Genomic DNA, 14523 nt, shown 5'->3' with positions numbered 1-14523 from the left:
ATAAATCTTTTTTTTTGTTCAGAAAATCTATTACAGTTTACAAATTCATACTAACATGTATATTGTATACCTATGGCCCATGCTCACTCATAAATTCTTAACCCATACTGAAACATATTACCGATCCATAATTACACAATATTATTGATCATAACTTACATATAATTACAGACCCATACTTACACATTACATACCCATACTGACACCCATATTACCGACTCATACTTACACATACTTCTAAATTACTGAACGTAACGTACACATATATTACTGACCCATTCTTACATATTACCGACCCCCTACTTACATATTACGGACCCGCTGTTTACATACTACCGACACATCCATAATTGTATAGTACTGTTTCAATGAAACTTTCATACATACCCGTATATAACTGCCCCATACTTACACATGTAATTTGAAAACAAACCGAACATTTCATGCTTACACATGCGGACATGTCGCTAGCGTGTAGCTATTATTAGCCCCACGTTCTGTGCCCCTACCTCAGCCTCATCAATTAAAGTAGAAGCCAATTAGAGGAAAGGCGATGATATTAATAGCTCCTCGCTTTCAATTACTGTCAATGGTAATGTGCCACTACAGACGGGGGGAGGGGCTTAACCTTTGAGGACGTCAGTAGGCAGTGCCACTGGCTGGGTATCGGCAAACAGGAGCCGAGTGGGCGGGGCTTAGGAAGCTCTTGAAGGTTTCCCAGCGAGAAACCGATTAAGTCGGGTTTTAGATGGACCGCGGGGCCAAATGACGTTGAGATCTCGTATGGAAAGCTGTCAGACCATGGGAGTTCGCGAGGACAGTCGAGGGTCATCAGATGAAGAGGTCGTGAGTCCCCGTCCCCAGGACAGTTCAGGGACACCAAAGATGTTTCTGGAATCCGAGCTGGAGGAACCAGCGTACCAACACAAAGACAACAACAAGCTGAGCCGGCTGAGCGGACTCAAGTCAAAACACGTACCCAGCAAACTGAAACAGCAGAAGAAACACGGCGAGGCCCGGACGTCGTTAAGTGGCCACCCTAACGTCTTGAAGTCGAACCCGTCTCGGACTGTAACGTCGCCGCCGTCGTTATCCCATGCAATGATGCCGGCGTTATCGACGTATACCGAGTCGTTGCGTCAGAGCTGTTTATCGAAGCCGGATACGGAAGCGGGAGCTATTCTTAGAGACAGTGAGATTTTAGCTGCGGAGAGTTTAAGAGCTAAACAGGACCTGCGTCTCGCGGGGTTGTTTAAAGACAGCGCAGCCATGATGTCGTGTAGCGAAGCCAGCGCTTTGTCGTTTTACCACAAGGCGATGGGGCTATCGTCCCGACCACCAGCACACTACAGCGACAAACTCAACAGACAGCTACAGCAGCTGGACAGACTGAGCCCAGAGCCGCGGAGCCCGTTACACGCCAGCCCGGGGGTGGATGTTTTTCACAGCCCGACCCCGCGACCCGGGGATAGAGTAGAGGAGAGAGTTGACTCTAGCAGGTTTTCGCCCTACCCTGTCAAACACACCCCCTGCACGCCACCTCCGCCTGCGACACAACCTGCGCAGGTTTTACCTCTCGTCTTGGACAGGAACTTGACCCCAGGGGATAAACCGCAGTGTGACATTTCTTCTGAAGAATCGCCATCAAAGTCAGGGACCCGAGACATGACCCCCGGGACCCGAGACATGACCCCCGGGGTCACAAACTCTACACCAGAGTCCGGCCATGACCAGTCGTCAACGTCCCCATCATCGCCGGGGTCCAGGATCGAATCCCAGTCAAGATCAGCCCACAAAACCACGGCTTTTAGCGTGGCGGACATATTGGACCCGTCCAAATTTACTGGCAGTAACCCCCGGGGCCAAGTCTGGAACCCGTGGAGGCCCGTGCCAGATACCCACAAGTCAGACCCCCAAGGTACGTCTTGCTTCTTTAATTGGCATCTTTCTTATTACATTTTTACTAAGTTTTTGTAAAATTATGTTATTTTCTTCGTTAAAAAATACCTTTTAAGCCATTTTCTTTATATGTTTGCCTCTTTAGGTCAAAAATAGTTCCTTTTGATGTCAATTTTGTTTTTGAGAAAAAACAGGTTTCTTATCTTTTATTTTTGTCGTTACTGGATTGTATTTTCACGATTTTACTGTAAAACTTAAAGATTTATCTCATATTTTAAACGCAAACTTATATTTTTAGTAAAAGAAGAAAATTTTTAAAAAATCTACGGTTTAATAAAAAAAATAAAAAAATAAACAAAATGTCTAGAAGGCTTAATATTATGAATAAAATATTTTCTTCTCATTGAATATAATTAATTATAATTAATTAAATAAAATGTTTGTTGAAAAAATTACTTTTGATATAACACAAAACAAACAAAAAACTAACACAGAAAATATACCAATAATAAAAAAACAAAAAAAACGAACACACAAATAAACTGACTAAACAAACATATCAATAGAATTAATAAATACAAACAAATCCACAAAAACTAGCTAATTAGCCATAAACAAAACAATTCATATGAAAACAAAAAACACTAATAAAATGCAAACACGTTAACATAAATAAACAAATGAAGAAAATCAAGTAAAATAAAACAAAAATTACTTTTTTAGTAACAAAACAAACGAATAGATAAAAACCAGATTGCGGGGAAAAAAATCATCCACACATAAATATGCACCTACTGAGGTTTAACATACACACATACATATGCACCTACTGAGGTTTAACATACACATATAAATATGCACCTACTGAGGTTTAACATACACATATAAATATGCACCTACTGAGGTTTAACATACACATATAAATATGCACCTACTGAGGTTTAACATACACATATAAATATGCACCTACTGAGGTTTAACATACACATATAAATATGCACCTACTGAGGTTTAACATACACACATACATATGCACCTACTGAGGTTTAACATACACACATAAATATGCACCTACTGAGGTTTAACATACACACATAAATATGCACCTACTGAGGTTTAACATACACACATAAATTACATTGACAACCAAGACAAACTTTTATAACTAAAAAATTATTAAAGAAAGTCTCTGGCCAACACAGGTAACATAATATGAGTGATTAATTTAATTAAGGATTGTAAATTAAATTTTGGAACTCCATTTTTATTGTTCGCATTATTTCAAAGATCTGCGCAATATTTCTTAAAATAACTTATTTTTCTTTTGTGTTAAATCGATCAGCATGATATTACATATGCTTCTAATGGTTTTGTTTTACAAGGCATTATGGTTATATAACACGGGCGAACCACAATTTTTGTTCCAATTTTTAAAAAAATGTGTATGTGTAAGGGGGGGGGGGGTGATGTTAATATCAAGTTTGCTGTAATGTTTGTCGACGCCCATGTGTCTAAGTGACACAGCTTTATTGATCCATACGAAAATCAATAATACAATAATTATTCACGCGCTTGTAATTGAAACAAAAAATACAACTCAGGTTGGTCCACTGAACCAAGTGGTTACATATAACCAAGTGGCTATATATAATACAACTCGGCTATATATAATACAACACGGCTAAATATAATACAGCACGGCTAAATATAATACAGCACGGCTAAATATAATACAACACGGCTATATATAATACAACACGGCTATATATAATACAACACGGCTAAATATAATACAGCACGGCTAAATATAATACAGCACGGCTAAATATAATACAGCACGGCTATATATAATACAACACGGCTATATATAATACAACACGGCTAAATATAATACAGCACGGCTAAATATAATACAGCACGGCTATATATAATACAACATGGCTATATATAATACAACACGACTAAATATAATACAACACACAGCTATGCATAATACAACACGGCTAAACATAATACAACACGACTAAATATAATACAACAAACAGCTATGCATAATACAACACACGGCTGTACATAATACAACACGGCTATGCATAATACAGCACACGGGTATACATAATACAGCACGGCTATACATAATACAGCACACGGCTATACATAATACAGCACGGCTTCACATAATAAAACACGGCTAAATATAATACAGCACACGGCTATGCATAATACAGCACACGGCTATACATAATACAGCACGGCTATACATAATACAGCACACGGCTATACATAATACAGCACGGCTTCACATAATAAAACACGGCTAAATATAATACAGCACACGGTTATACATAATACAATACGGCTATACATAATACAACACGGGTACAAACAATACAACATAACTACACAAAATACAAGTAGATGGCTACACATAATACAACATAGCTACACATAATACAACATAGCTACACATAATACAACATAGCTACACATAATACAACAACACGGCCACACATAATACAACAACATAACTACACACATTACAACATGATACTTAGACTCAATGCAACAGCATGTCTACATTACATCACATTACGATCGCATTGTCAGCAACCACCCAGCCGATGATAGAGCCTACAGCTTGTGAAACGTAATTAGAAGCCTCGTTAACTACCTATCAACTGTGCGATTTTGGACAGACAAATCCAAATATATATATGTATAATGTTATCATTAAAATCACGCCGGTTTTCTCATTTATTATCTAAAGATGTTCCTAACAAAGTTTGGCGAATCTAATGTTATGAGCGTGTCAATCGCTAGCATTTCAACTCCTGCTAGCCTAAATCGTATTTTTGTTAATCTCCGAGTAGGCTGTAAAGTTGACTACCCGGCCATCGGTATATTCCCCCAACACATCCGCCGGACTTTAAAAATTCGATCAGCCGTCCAGTTGACTCTACGTTTGACAACAAAAATCTACCTTGTTCTGTGTCAAATATCTTCACAATCCCCACCCCCAAGTGAAACTTTAGCGATACTTGTATATGTGGTACTTCGACCAGAAACTCATAGTCCCTGGGTCGGCTAACTTCAGATAAGAGTGTTGATTAAATAAAGCTTCAGATATTTTAGGAGCGTCGGAATGTAGAAATATTTAACGAGTGTTAATTAATTATAACTATGGTTATTTAAAAGTGTCAATTATAAAAAAAAACTATAGACATTTTAGGAGTGTCACTTAATTAAAAATATAACGTGTTTTGAGGTGTTAATTAGGCTGCTAAAACTAGAGATAAATTTGGAGTGTCATTAAGCTTAAATTTTTGAATATTTAACGTTGCCGATTACCTAAAACTATACATAATTTAGGGGTGCCAGTTGATTAAAACTATACATACGAGAGGGTGTCATCTTCAAATAGGTGTCAGTAGTTACATAATTAGACACAACGAATATCTGAAGTATACATTCCCCAGTAAGTCACGGTATATCTCCCCCCCCCCCCCCCCCCCCCATATCCTGTCACCCGGTGCGGTTCACTTTGTATCGCTACTGATGGCTGATTTGATTTCAATCTTTTTTTAAACCAGCGAACGGCTATCTAACTTTAGGCATCGAATTCTCTCACGGTTTCCTCAACGTTGGCTTATCAGGGAGGATGAAAATTTAAACCTTTTCGATCCGCCATCGATTTTAAATTCTGATTGATTGAAGCACTCGCACAACTAAAAAAACGAGATTTTAAAATCATCTGTAAATTTACCTGACGTTCCAAAACAAAAATGCATTTTTGTTTTGTTAATATATTTAAGTTTAATTAATCACAACACGGATGATTACATTTAAATAGATTTTAAAAAATAATTTTAAATGTTTTTTAATGAAATTATTAACATTTCAAACGGGTAAATTAAGTACATGTGAAATGGCTAAAACAAACAATAGCCCACGTTACTTCGACTCAACCCACTTAAACAAAACAATAGCCTCAAAACAAAACAATAGCCTCAAAACAAAACAATAGCCTCAAAACAAAACAATAGCCTCAAAACAAAACAATAGCCTCAAAAGGAATTCAATTCTAATTTTAAAAATAATTTAATATTTGAACGAAATTATAATTACAATCAAACTAAAAACATTAATAATACGTTAAGTCTCAATTATTTTCATGCTAAAAATGTGGAGGGTAATTGAATGCTAAAAATGTTGACGAATGTACGACTAATCCCAATACAACAAAACACTTAAAGCCGTGTGATCGAATTACAAACAAATAAGGATTATATTTATTAGGTAATCAAAGCCTTCAACCGGCTAGAACAAATATAGCCGTCATACCCTACAATAGTTTGAAATGTAGATTTCATGTTTATAAATTTGTAAATGTATTAACGATTGAATCGAAACGTTTGTCAAAAAAAGAATAAATAAATTTAAAAAAAAATGAAATCAAATTTCAAACATAGTGAGAAAAATAAAATATAAAATGCATTGTAGGCTTATATTATTGTTGGGGGTGGGGTAAGAGGGGGGGGGGGCATTAATTATGTAAACAGTTGCGGTAGCAGACGTCAGGTTTGTGGGTGTCTCGTGTTGTTGTTAGCATGCCACGTCTGCACAACAATTTTTCAAAGTGACAAATGGCACCATTTATTTGGTCAGTTTCGGCATGGCTGGTGCTAAATTGTTCTGGCTAATGATAATTTGGCACCTTAGTTTTTAATGAGAGAAATTGATAATTAATGATGGAGGCTAGCAGTCCAGACCTCGCGCTCATTATGTCAAACTAGAGGTGCAGATTAATTTTAGATTTCACAAATAGTGCGGAAGATATTTTTTACGTTATCTACACCGATAAAATAAACTACACAAATAGATTTGAAGATAGATCTATCGAAAATAAACTACAGAAATAGATCTGAGAATATAGCTCAAAAATAATATTCACTGATGATAATTCTGAGGATATTTAAGGATAAATTTACCTAAATTTGGATGTTCAACTACACAAATTACAATATTTTCAATAGGTATTTTTTTAAACTTAATTTACTCTCACTGAGTACTCAGCACCCCCCCCCCCCCCACCCCCCACCCCCTACCCCCAACACCGATCAAGGAAAGAAACGAAAGATCGCCTAAAATGACAAGCAAAACACAGCTACATAATCCAACCATGCTTATCCTAGAGAAGCCCTATGACAACCCAGCCCATAATATTCCTAGCACAACCCTTATAAAACCCGCTGTCAACCGATGTAAAACCTACCCCATACTATTGCTCCGTTATTATATTTTAACCTAATCTAAACCTAACCTGCCCCAACCATAACAAAAGGATTTGCAATATATTTGGTCACCTAAGAATATATATGAACATCCGGCTTTAATACTTTAAAACACATGAACCTAACCATCTTAAACTTTAAACCACATGAACCCAACCATCTTAAACTTTAAAACACATGAACCCGACCATCTTAAACGTTAAACCACTGAACCCAACCACCCTAAACTTTAAACCCACTGAACCCGACCATCTTAAACTTTAAACCACTGAACCCAACCATCTTAAACTTTAAACCACTGAACCCAACCACCCTAAACTTTAAACCCACTGAACCCAACCATCTTAAACTTTAAACACACTGAACCCAACCATCCTAAACTTTAAACCCACTGAACCCAACCATCTTAAACTTTAAACCCACTGAACCCAACCATCTTAAACTTTAAACCACATGAACCCAACCACCATAAACTTTAAACCACATGAACCCAACCATCCTAAACTTAAAACCCACTGAACCCAACCATCCTAAACTTTAAACCCACTGAACCCGCCTCTCAGATCACATAGCATAAGAAATTCTCCTTATTCAAACTAGACCCAGCTTGTCAGCGAAGACGAATAGCCTAAATCTTGACCTCAAAGAAAGCAATCACCATGGATTGTTAACAAACACTCTATGGGATTTTATCATTAATATATCACGCTGGATAGTTTTGTCTGTTTAAAAAATGCAATTATTTTTAATATAAATATAATTCTCTGCTCCAATTATAAAGGTAGATATTATTTTGTATTCGTTAACACGTCTACATTGCGTATTCGAGTATATTGTGCTTTGGAAAAAAATCGCTACCCGAATACTTAACGCTAGCGTATATTCGTATCCGTGCACTATCAGTCACGCTAACCCTAAACCGAACAGGACTTTATCAAAGATATCAGAGAAAAAATTTCCTCGGCACTATAAGTGACGCTTACCCTAAACATAACCGAATTCTACCAGCGATACCTGATAAAGTTCGATACGATACTGCACTGTCCTGTCTATGTTTTTCTCTAAACCAAATAAAGCTCGACTTTAACCGCCTGTTCAGGTTGAGTAAAAACGTTTGTGGCCTTTACAAAGCGTCTTCTTGAGTCAGTGAAGACAACTTTTTTTTGAACACGCCCGCAATAAAAGGACATAAAACCAAAATCTAATAAACAAACCGCTGCGGCCACCGTACACGCAGGCAGGCACCCTCGCAGGTGCTTTTTCTACTCACGATCTACTCGCATGTGCACATGCCGAATTTCTCCAGAGTCTGGCATTCTCATCAGCCCTGCCAGCAGGGGGCTAGGCAAAGTTTACCCACCGCGGCCAATACACCGTGCCTAATAAGACGGGCTTCGATTGAGAGATCCGTTAACTTAAGAGGCGAGAGCAATTATCTTCAAGAATTATTTAAACGACGAGACTGGTAGTCAATGAAGCGTGGCCTGAAAACGGTTCTAGATGAGTCTTGATTCTAGAAGATAGCCATTAAAGCGAGAAACCCGGTCCAATTAAATTGCCAAGCGAAAAAGCCATAACACCTATTTTACGGCAATTTACGCGGCAACGTTTTATAAGAAAAGGCGAGTTGAAGACCCATGAAACAGTAAGGGGGTGTTATAAGCGAATCGGCATTGCCCGTGGCAACTTAAAGACGCCCACTTCAATTGAGTTGCGACTAATTTCTTGTCTTAATTATGTGCACATAGAGTCTTCACTTTTTTAACTGCGTCAACTTTTGCAGATGATAGCAGGAAAACACATCAGAAGGGCTGTATTTGTTGATGTGTTTTTTTATGTAAACACCTAATTGGTTTTAAAGTATATGCAGTGGGTACTGTGATATTTTTTAGGGTGGATTAACCTGTGGGTTAAGGTTATATCGGCTGTTATAATTAAAACTGGTGTGGTTAGGTTATATTTAATGTAGGTTTTGGTAAAAATGGCCTGTTAATTTTTCGTATTATCTTAGTGTAATGTTATATAACATGTAAGGTTATATCGAATAGACCTGAAGGTTTATAATCCTGATTAACCTGTCGCTGTTATGTTATGACATTAAAGTAGTTATTCTTCCAGAATTTGACAATACAACGCATTAAAAACATGGCAATTTGAAAACAAAGGACTAAACAAACAAAATCTACAAATAATTAAAGGTAGATAGTTTTAAAATACTAAAATGCCAAACAGAATAATTAATTATCAGGGCAAATTGCATCTTCCAAGAAAGCTTTCTGCATTTAAAACTTACGCACTCAAATGGACCTTATAACAAAATCATGATATATATTTATAAATAGTTTCAAAAAATTATTTATTTTCGAAATGTAAGTTTCTAATTATGAATAATTTACTAAGTCCATCAAATAAAAAATTAGAAAAACAACCATAAGAATCTCCAGGAAGTCAAACAACCCATTTTATCTATACATGACAAATTTAATATGTAAGAGAAATATTACTGGCAACAAAATCATAGTTTGGTGAGTTTGAAGAAGAATGTGCTCAAATATATTTTTACAAAGTATTTTTTTAATCAAAGAAATATTTGTTTGTACGCGTAAAAAGATTTGAGTTGAAATCAATTTCATTTTATTTTTGGTTGATTGTAGTCGATTGTCGTTGAACTAAAAGACTGAGTATTGACGATTCGGACTTACAGCTTTTAACGATTCAGACATTCAGCCTTTTCCCCGTGAAACATACAGTATTTCATTATGGCAGAATAATTTTTTGTTGTAGATTTTGAAATTTAATCAGTTTTAAAATGTAATTAAGAGGCTGAAATTATAGCTGGTAGTTGGATAATATAATTAAGTTTGAAAAAAAAAAGAATTTGGAACTTCTAATCCAGAAACAATTCAGATGGGAGATGATAAAATACTACTACTTATCTTGAAATGTTTGTTTAACAATAATTCTGAGGTTAAAATAAGCTATTCCGTATTTAGCAATCAAATTGTGTGTGACTTAAGTAAGATCCAAGATAGTAGTCTCGAAACTTATTAGAATGGCATCTCATATTTGTATATGTGTGCTCGCAACCCAGCATAACTTGAAAATATATTGTTTCAGTGGATGTTTGATCAAATACAAATCTTTCAAAAACTTACAGAAACTCAAACCCTTGGTTTAACTTCTAAAACGAATACACTAAATTATATATTTATGTTTAAAGCTATAATTTATGTTATATCTCAATCTTAATTACCTACCGAAGAAATTATTTAATAACAGGATTTTATAAAATTATAAATTTATTTGAATGTTTACACTTTACATTGTATGTGCACACTTTACATAATATCACAAAGTAGGCCTATTTTCAAAGAAAAGAAACTTAATATAAATGTTTATTTTATTGTTATTTGACCCTGTAGTTATAATTTAAATTTTAACTTTATACTATTTTGATCTACATGTTTATTTACGTTTATTTAATAGAAAACGACTATTGAATTATTAAAACTTGAAACAAACTAGTTCACAAGAAACATTTTTCTAAAATTATTATTTGGATAATTATTTTTAAAAAAATCAATGGGGTTCGATTGTTGTTTATTGACGTTAAACATCGCATTATTATTTTTTAAAATAATGTTAATATCAATTCAATATCTATCGCTTAATCAATTTTGTGAGATGAAATTTTTGTTCAAGATTTTTTTATTTTTTGAAAAAAAAAAAAACAACAGTTTTGTTCTTACAATGTTAATTGTTAATGCGAAGCTGCTCAAATTTAATTAACGTCATTCATTATTGAAATATCTTTTTTTAACTTTCAGGACTACGTCACGACGATGACGTTTCTCTGACGTCATCGCAAGAGAACTTCGACCCCGAGGAGGACGTGGACATGTGCGACGAGGACGGCAAACCTCTGGTGGACGACGACAGCGACGACGAGAAAAGAAACGGCGACGACAGCGGCAACAACAGCAGCGACAGCGGCAAGCAGGGCAAGCCCCGGCGGGCCCGAACGGCCTTCACCTACGAGCAGTTGGTGGCGCTGGAGAACAAGTTCAAGACCACTCGCTACCTCTCCGTCTGCGAGAGGTTAAATCTAGCTCTGAGCTTGAACCTCACAGAAACACAGGTACGTCAGACTTTAAATTTGTTGATTGTTTGGTTGAATCTAGCTCCGAGCTAAAACCTGACAAAACCTAAGTAATCGCCTACAAAACACAAGTACGCCTACTACTGTTTTGTATTATGTTGAGTAATATCTATATATATAATTCTCTTCTGGGAGACGCTAGAAAACAAGCTGTAAGCGCGCTCCCTACCACCACCACCCCTACATGGTCTGGTGAGCTGTGGTTCATGCTAAATGTTTACAAGCAGAGCCGGGTTTAGTGACGACTATTAGGGGCAGATAATTTAGTTTGAAACAATTTTAAACGTAGGGGGTGGGGGTGGGGGGGGGGGGTAACTAAGTGGTTTACTTTAACGGAGGGGGGGGGGGGAGGGGGGTATTGTCCTTAACGAGCTACTTATAGTGTTTTAAAGAAATATTTTCAGTGGCAGCGTTGGTAGTGTCGAATTCACAAATTATGAATTATTGAAAAGTAGAAAAAAACAACAACTAAATAGCAGCGTATGATATGCCGCGGGCCGGCTCGTTAGTTGAAATTTAGCTCTGAGCTTAAATATCACGGAAACTCACGTACGACTGACTTACAGATGGTTGAATGACCATGCTCTAAAACCATATTCTCACTTGACAAAGTGAAAATTTTTTGTATCATTGAAGAAATAGGCCTATATGTTTTTATTTTTAAACACAAGGTTTTTTTTAAAAAATTATTTTAAAAGAAATCAACAAATCTAAACATTATTGGTTGGGACTTAAAAAAAAAAGTTATGTTTTTACAAAACTCAAAGAGTTTTCAATATTCAATTGTTATAATGAAACATATACACTTTAATTCAATGACTAATGAATATTACACACCAAATGCTAGATTTCACTATAATTTCCCGATCTATCCCGCCGAGTTCTCAAAATAATTTTTTAAATCTCCAGGTGAAAATTTGGTTCCAGAATCGCCGCACCAAGTGGAAGAAACAGAACCCTGGCCTGGATGTCAACAGTCCCACCATTCCCCCATCTTCCGGGGGGTTCGGATCTTTCTCCAGCCCGTACTCCAGCATGCTGTACGGCCAGTCCCTCCACCCCTACCTGCCGTCCGCAGGGCTCATGAGCCCGCTCAGTATCCTCAGAGCCCACGGCTCCTACGGCTCCGGACAAAACCCGGCTGTGTACTACCCCTACTTCAGCCAGACCACGTGATAGTCGGGCCGGAGGTTAAAGGTTAATCTGATCGGTCAACTTCCGGTACTCTCAGAGACTTAGAAATGTCAAGGTCACGATCGAGAGCCTCGACTTCAATTTAAATCTAACTCAAGGCAGTGATTGAAGATTAGGATATTTGACGTGTAAGAAATCAAATGTGGAACATTCTTTCAAAATGTTCTGTTTATTCTAGAACATATGACGTAATCAGTTTATGAGTTCCACACAAGGATTCTGGAAACCAGACGATTGTGTTGGCTGGTTCAGACTTGGCGAAAAGACAATGTATGTATTCTCTTATCGACAGGAACTATTCGTCAACGATTTCATTTCCGTCAAGCGCAGACAAGACCAGTAAAGCTGTTCCCTGTTCCCGGACTAGGTCTGTAGAGCTGTTCCCTGTTCCCGCTGGTACATGGATGAATGTCACGTGATCGAGACGTTCATCGTTTCACAAGAGATAAAGCTGGCACTTCGAGCTACTCAACTACAAAAGCCTTGAGCATGTAGTACTGAAATATTAAACAATTGGTATACATTGACGTGAATCTCTTAGACAGCAAGCACAGAACTACACACTGATGTGGATCACTTACACAGCAAACACAGAGCTACACACTGACGTGAATCTCTTACACAGCAAGCACAGAACTACACACAGACGTGAATCTCTTACACAGCAAGCACATAACTACACATTGATGTGAATCTCTTACACAGAACACAGAACTAAACACTGACGTGGATCTTTTACACAGCAAACAGAACTACACACTGACGTTAATCTTTTACACGTCAAGCACACAACTACACATTGATGTGAATCTCTTTAACACAAACGATAAACAGACTAAATTTAAAAAACTCACAAACTTTTTGTTTGGTAGTACCTTAGACTATGACATAATATAATCTGTTTCCAGTGTATGGATGTTTAGTGCAATATGCTAGATTTACGTTAGATAAAAAGTAGATTGTTTTTATGCTAGATTTACGGTAGATAAAAAGTAGATTATTTTTATGCTAGATTTACGGTAGATAAAAAGTAGATTATTTTTATGCTAGATTTACGGTTGATAAAAAGTAGATTATTTTTATGCTAGATTTACGGTAGACAAAAAGTAGATTGTTTTTATGCTATATTTACGATAGACAAAAAGTAGATTGTTTTTATGCTATATGTACGATAGACAAAAAGTAGATTGTTTTCTTGCTAGATTTATGGTAGACAGCTAGTAAAAATGCGTTGTTTTTCTTTTTTTTTAGTTTTGCTGCTGAAAGTAGTAAGTAAAAAAATTTTGGCGAAAAAAAAGCAGCAATAATATTTTTAAAAATACATACAACTTCGTACTCCGCTTTTTTTGCGGAGACGAGCATTAATTTTTGCATAATCGTCCGATCAGTTTTGAAATGTTATTGAAAAACTGAAGGGGTGTGAGCGGAGTGGGGTGAGTAGAATGCCTCTGTGTCCGTAAGTTAAGAAAAGTAAAGAAGGCTAGAAAAAACAATTGACCATTCTATCATTTCATATGCCGAGTTCACAGGAAAAAGTGAACTCAATTCATCTGACCAATGGGCCTCCAATAAATGAAAGAAATCCGAGTTTATTAAAATATAATGTGAAATATTCTTTACAAACAAAACAAGATAAAACGCATTTTATTTTAGATTGTAAGAATAAATTTCGTTACGTCGTATTTTAATTCCTAAAGCACTCAACAGATTAACTAATGAAGAGAAATATGATAAAACACTGATGCTACGACACACTACAATTTACAGTTCAAACACAATCTTTATACATTTCTATTACTAATACGTCCTTTTCTTTTGTACATCATATTTACTCAGAACCTGTGAATATATTTTAAAAATATAAGAATTATTTATAAATTATGACATTTAGTGTCGTCTTGATGACTGTAGCTAACTGTACAGAATATGCGATTGATGCTGTGGTATTTTTACATAAAATGTTAAACCTGTCTTCCATAC

General features: G+C 36.4%; 1 protein-coding gene across 1 annotated transcript; it reads left to right on the top strand.

Annotated features, from left to right (window-relative positions):
* Window positions 1-762: 762 nt before the first annotated feature.
* LOC131947813 (uncharacterized) lies at window positions 763-13002 on the top strand. Its single transcript, XM_059309150.1, has 3 exons — window positions 763-1918; window positions 11018-11328; window positions 12259-13002. The coding sequence occupies exons 1-3, from the start codon at window positions 766-768 to the stop codon at window positions 12523-12525; spliced, it is 1731 nt and encodes a 576-aa protein (XP_059165133.1). The 5' UTR covers window positions 763-765; the 3' UTR covers window positions 12526-13002.
* The last annotated feature ends 1521 nt before the right edge of the window (window positions 13003-14523 follow it).

This window comes from Physella acuta, unplaced genomic scaffold (genome assembly GCF_028476545.2).
Source record: "Physella acuta isolate Inbredline_101_S28 unplaced genomic scaffold, ASM2847654v3 ptg000607l, whole genome shotgun sequence".
Lineage (NCBI taxonomy): Eukaryota > Metazoa > Mollusca > Gastropoda > Physidae > Physella > Physella acuta.
Note: the sequence above shows the minus strand (reverse complement) of the source record. Positions and strands in the feature narration are given on the sequence as shown.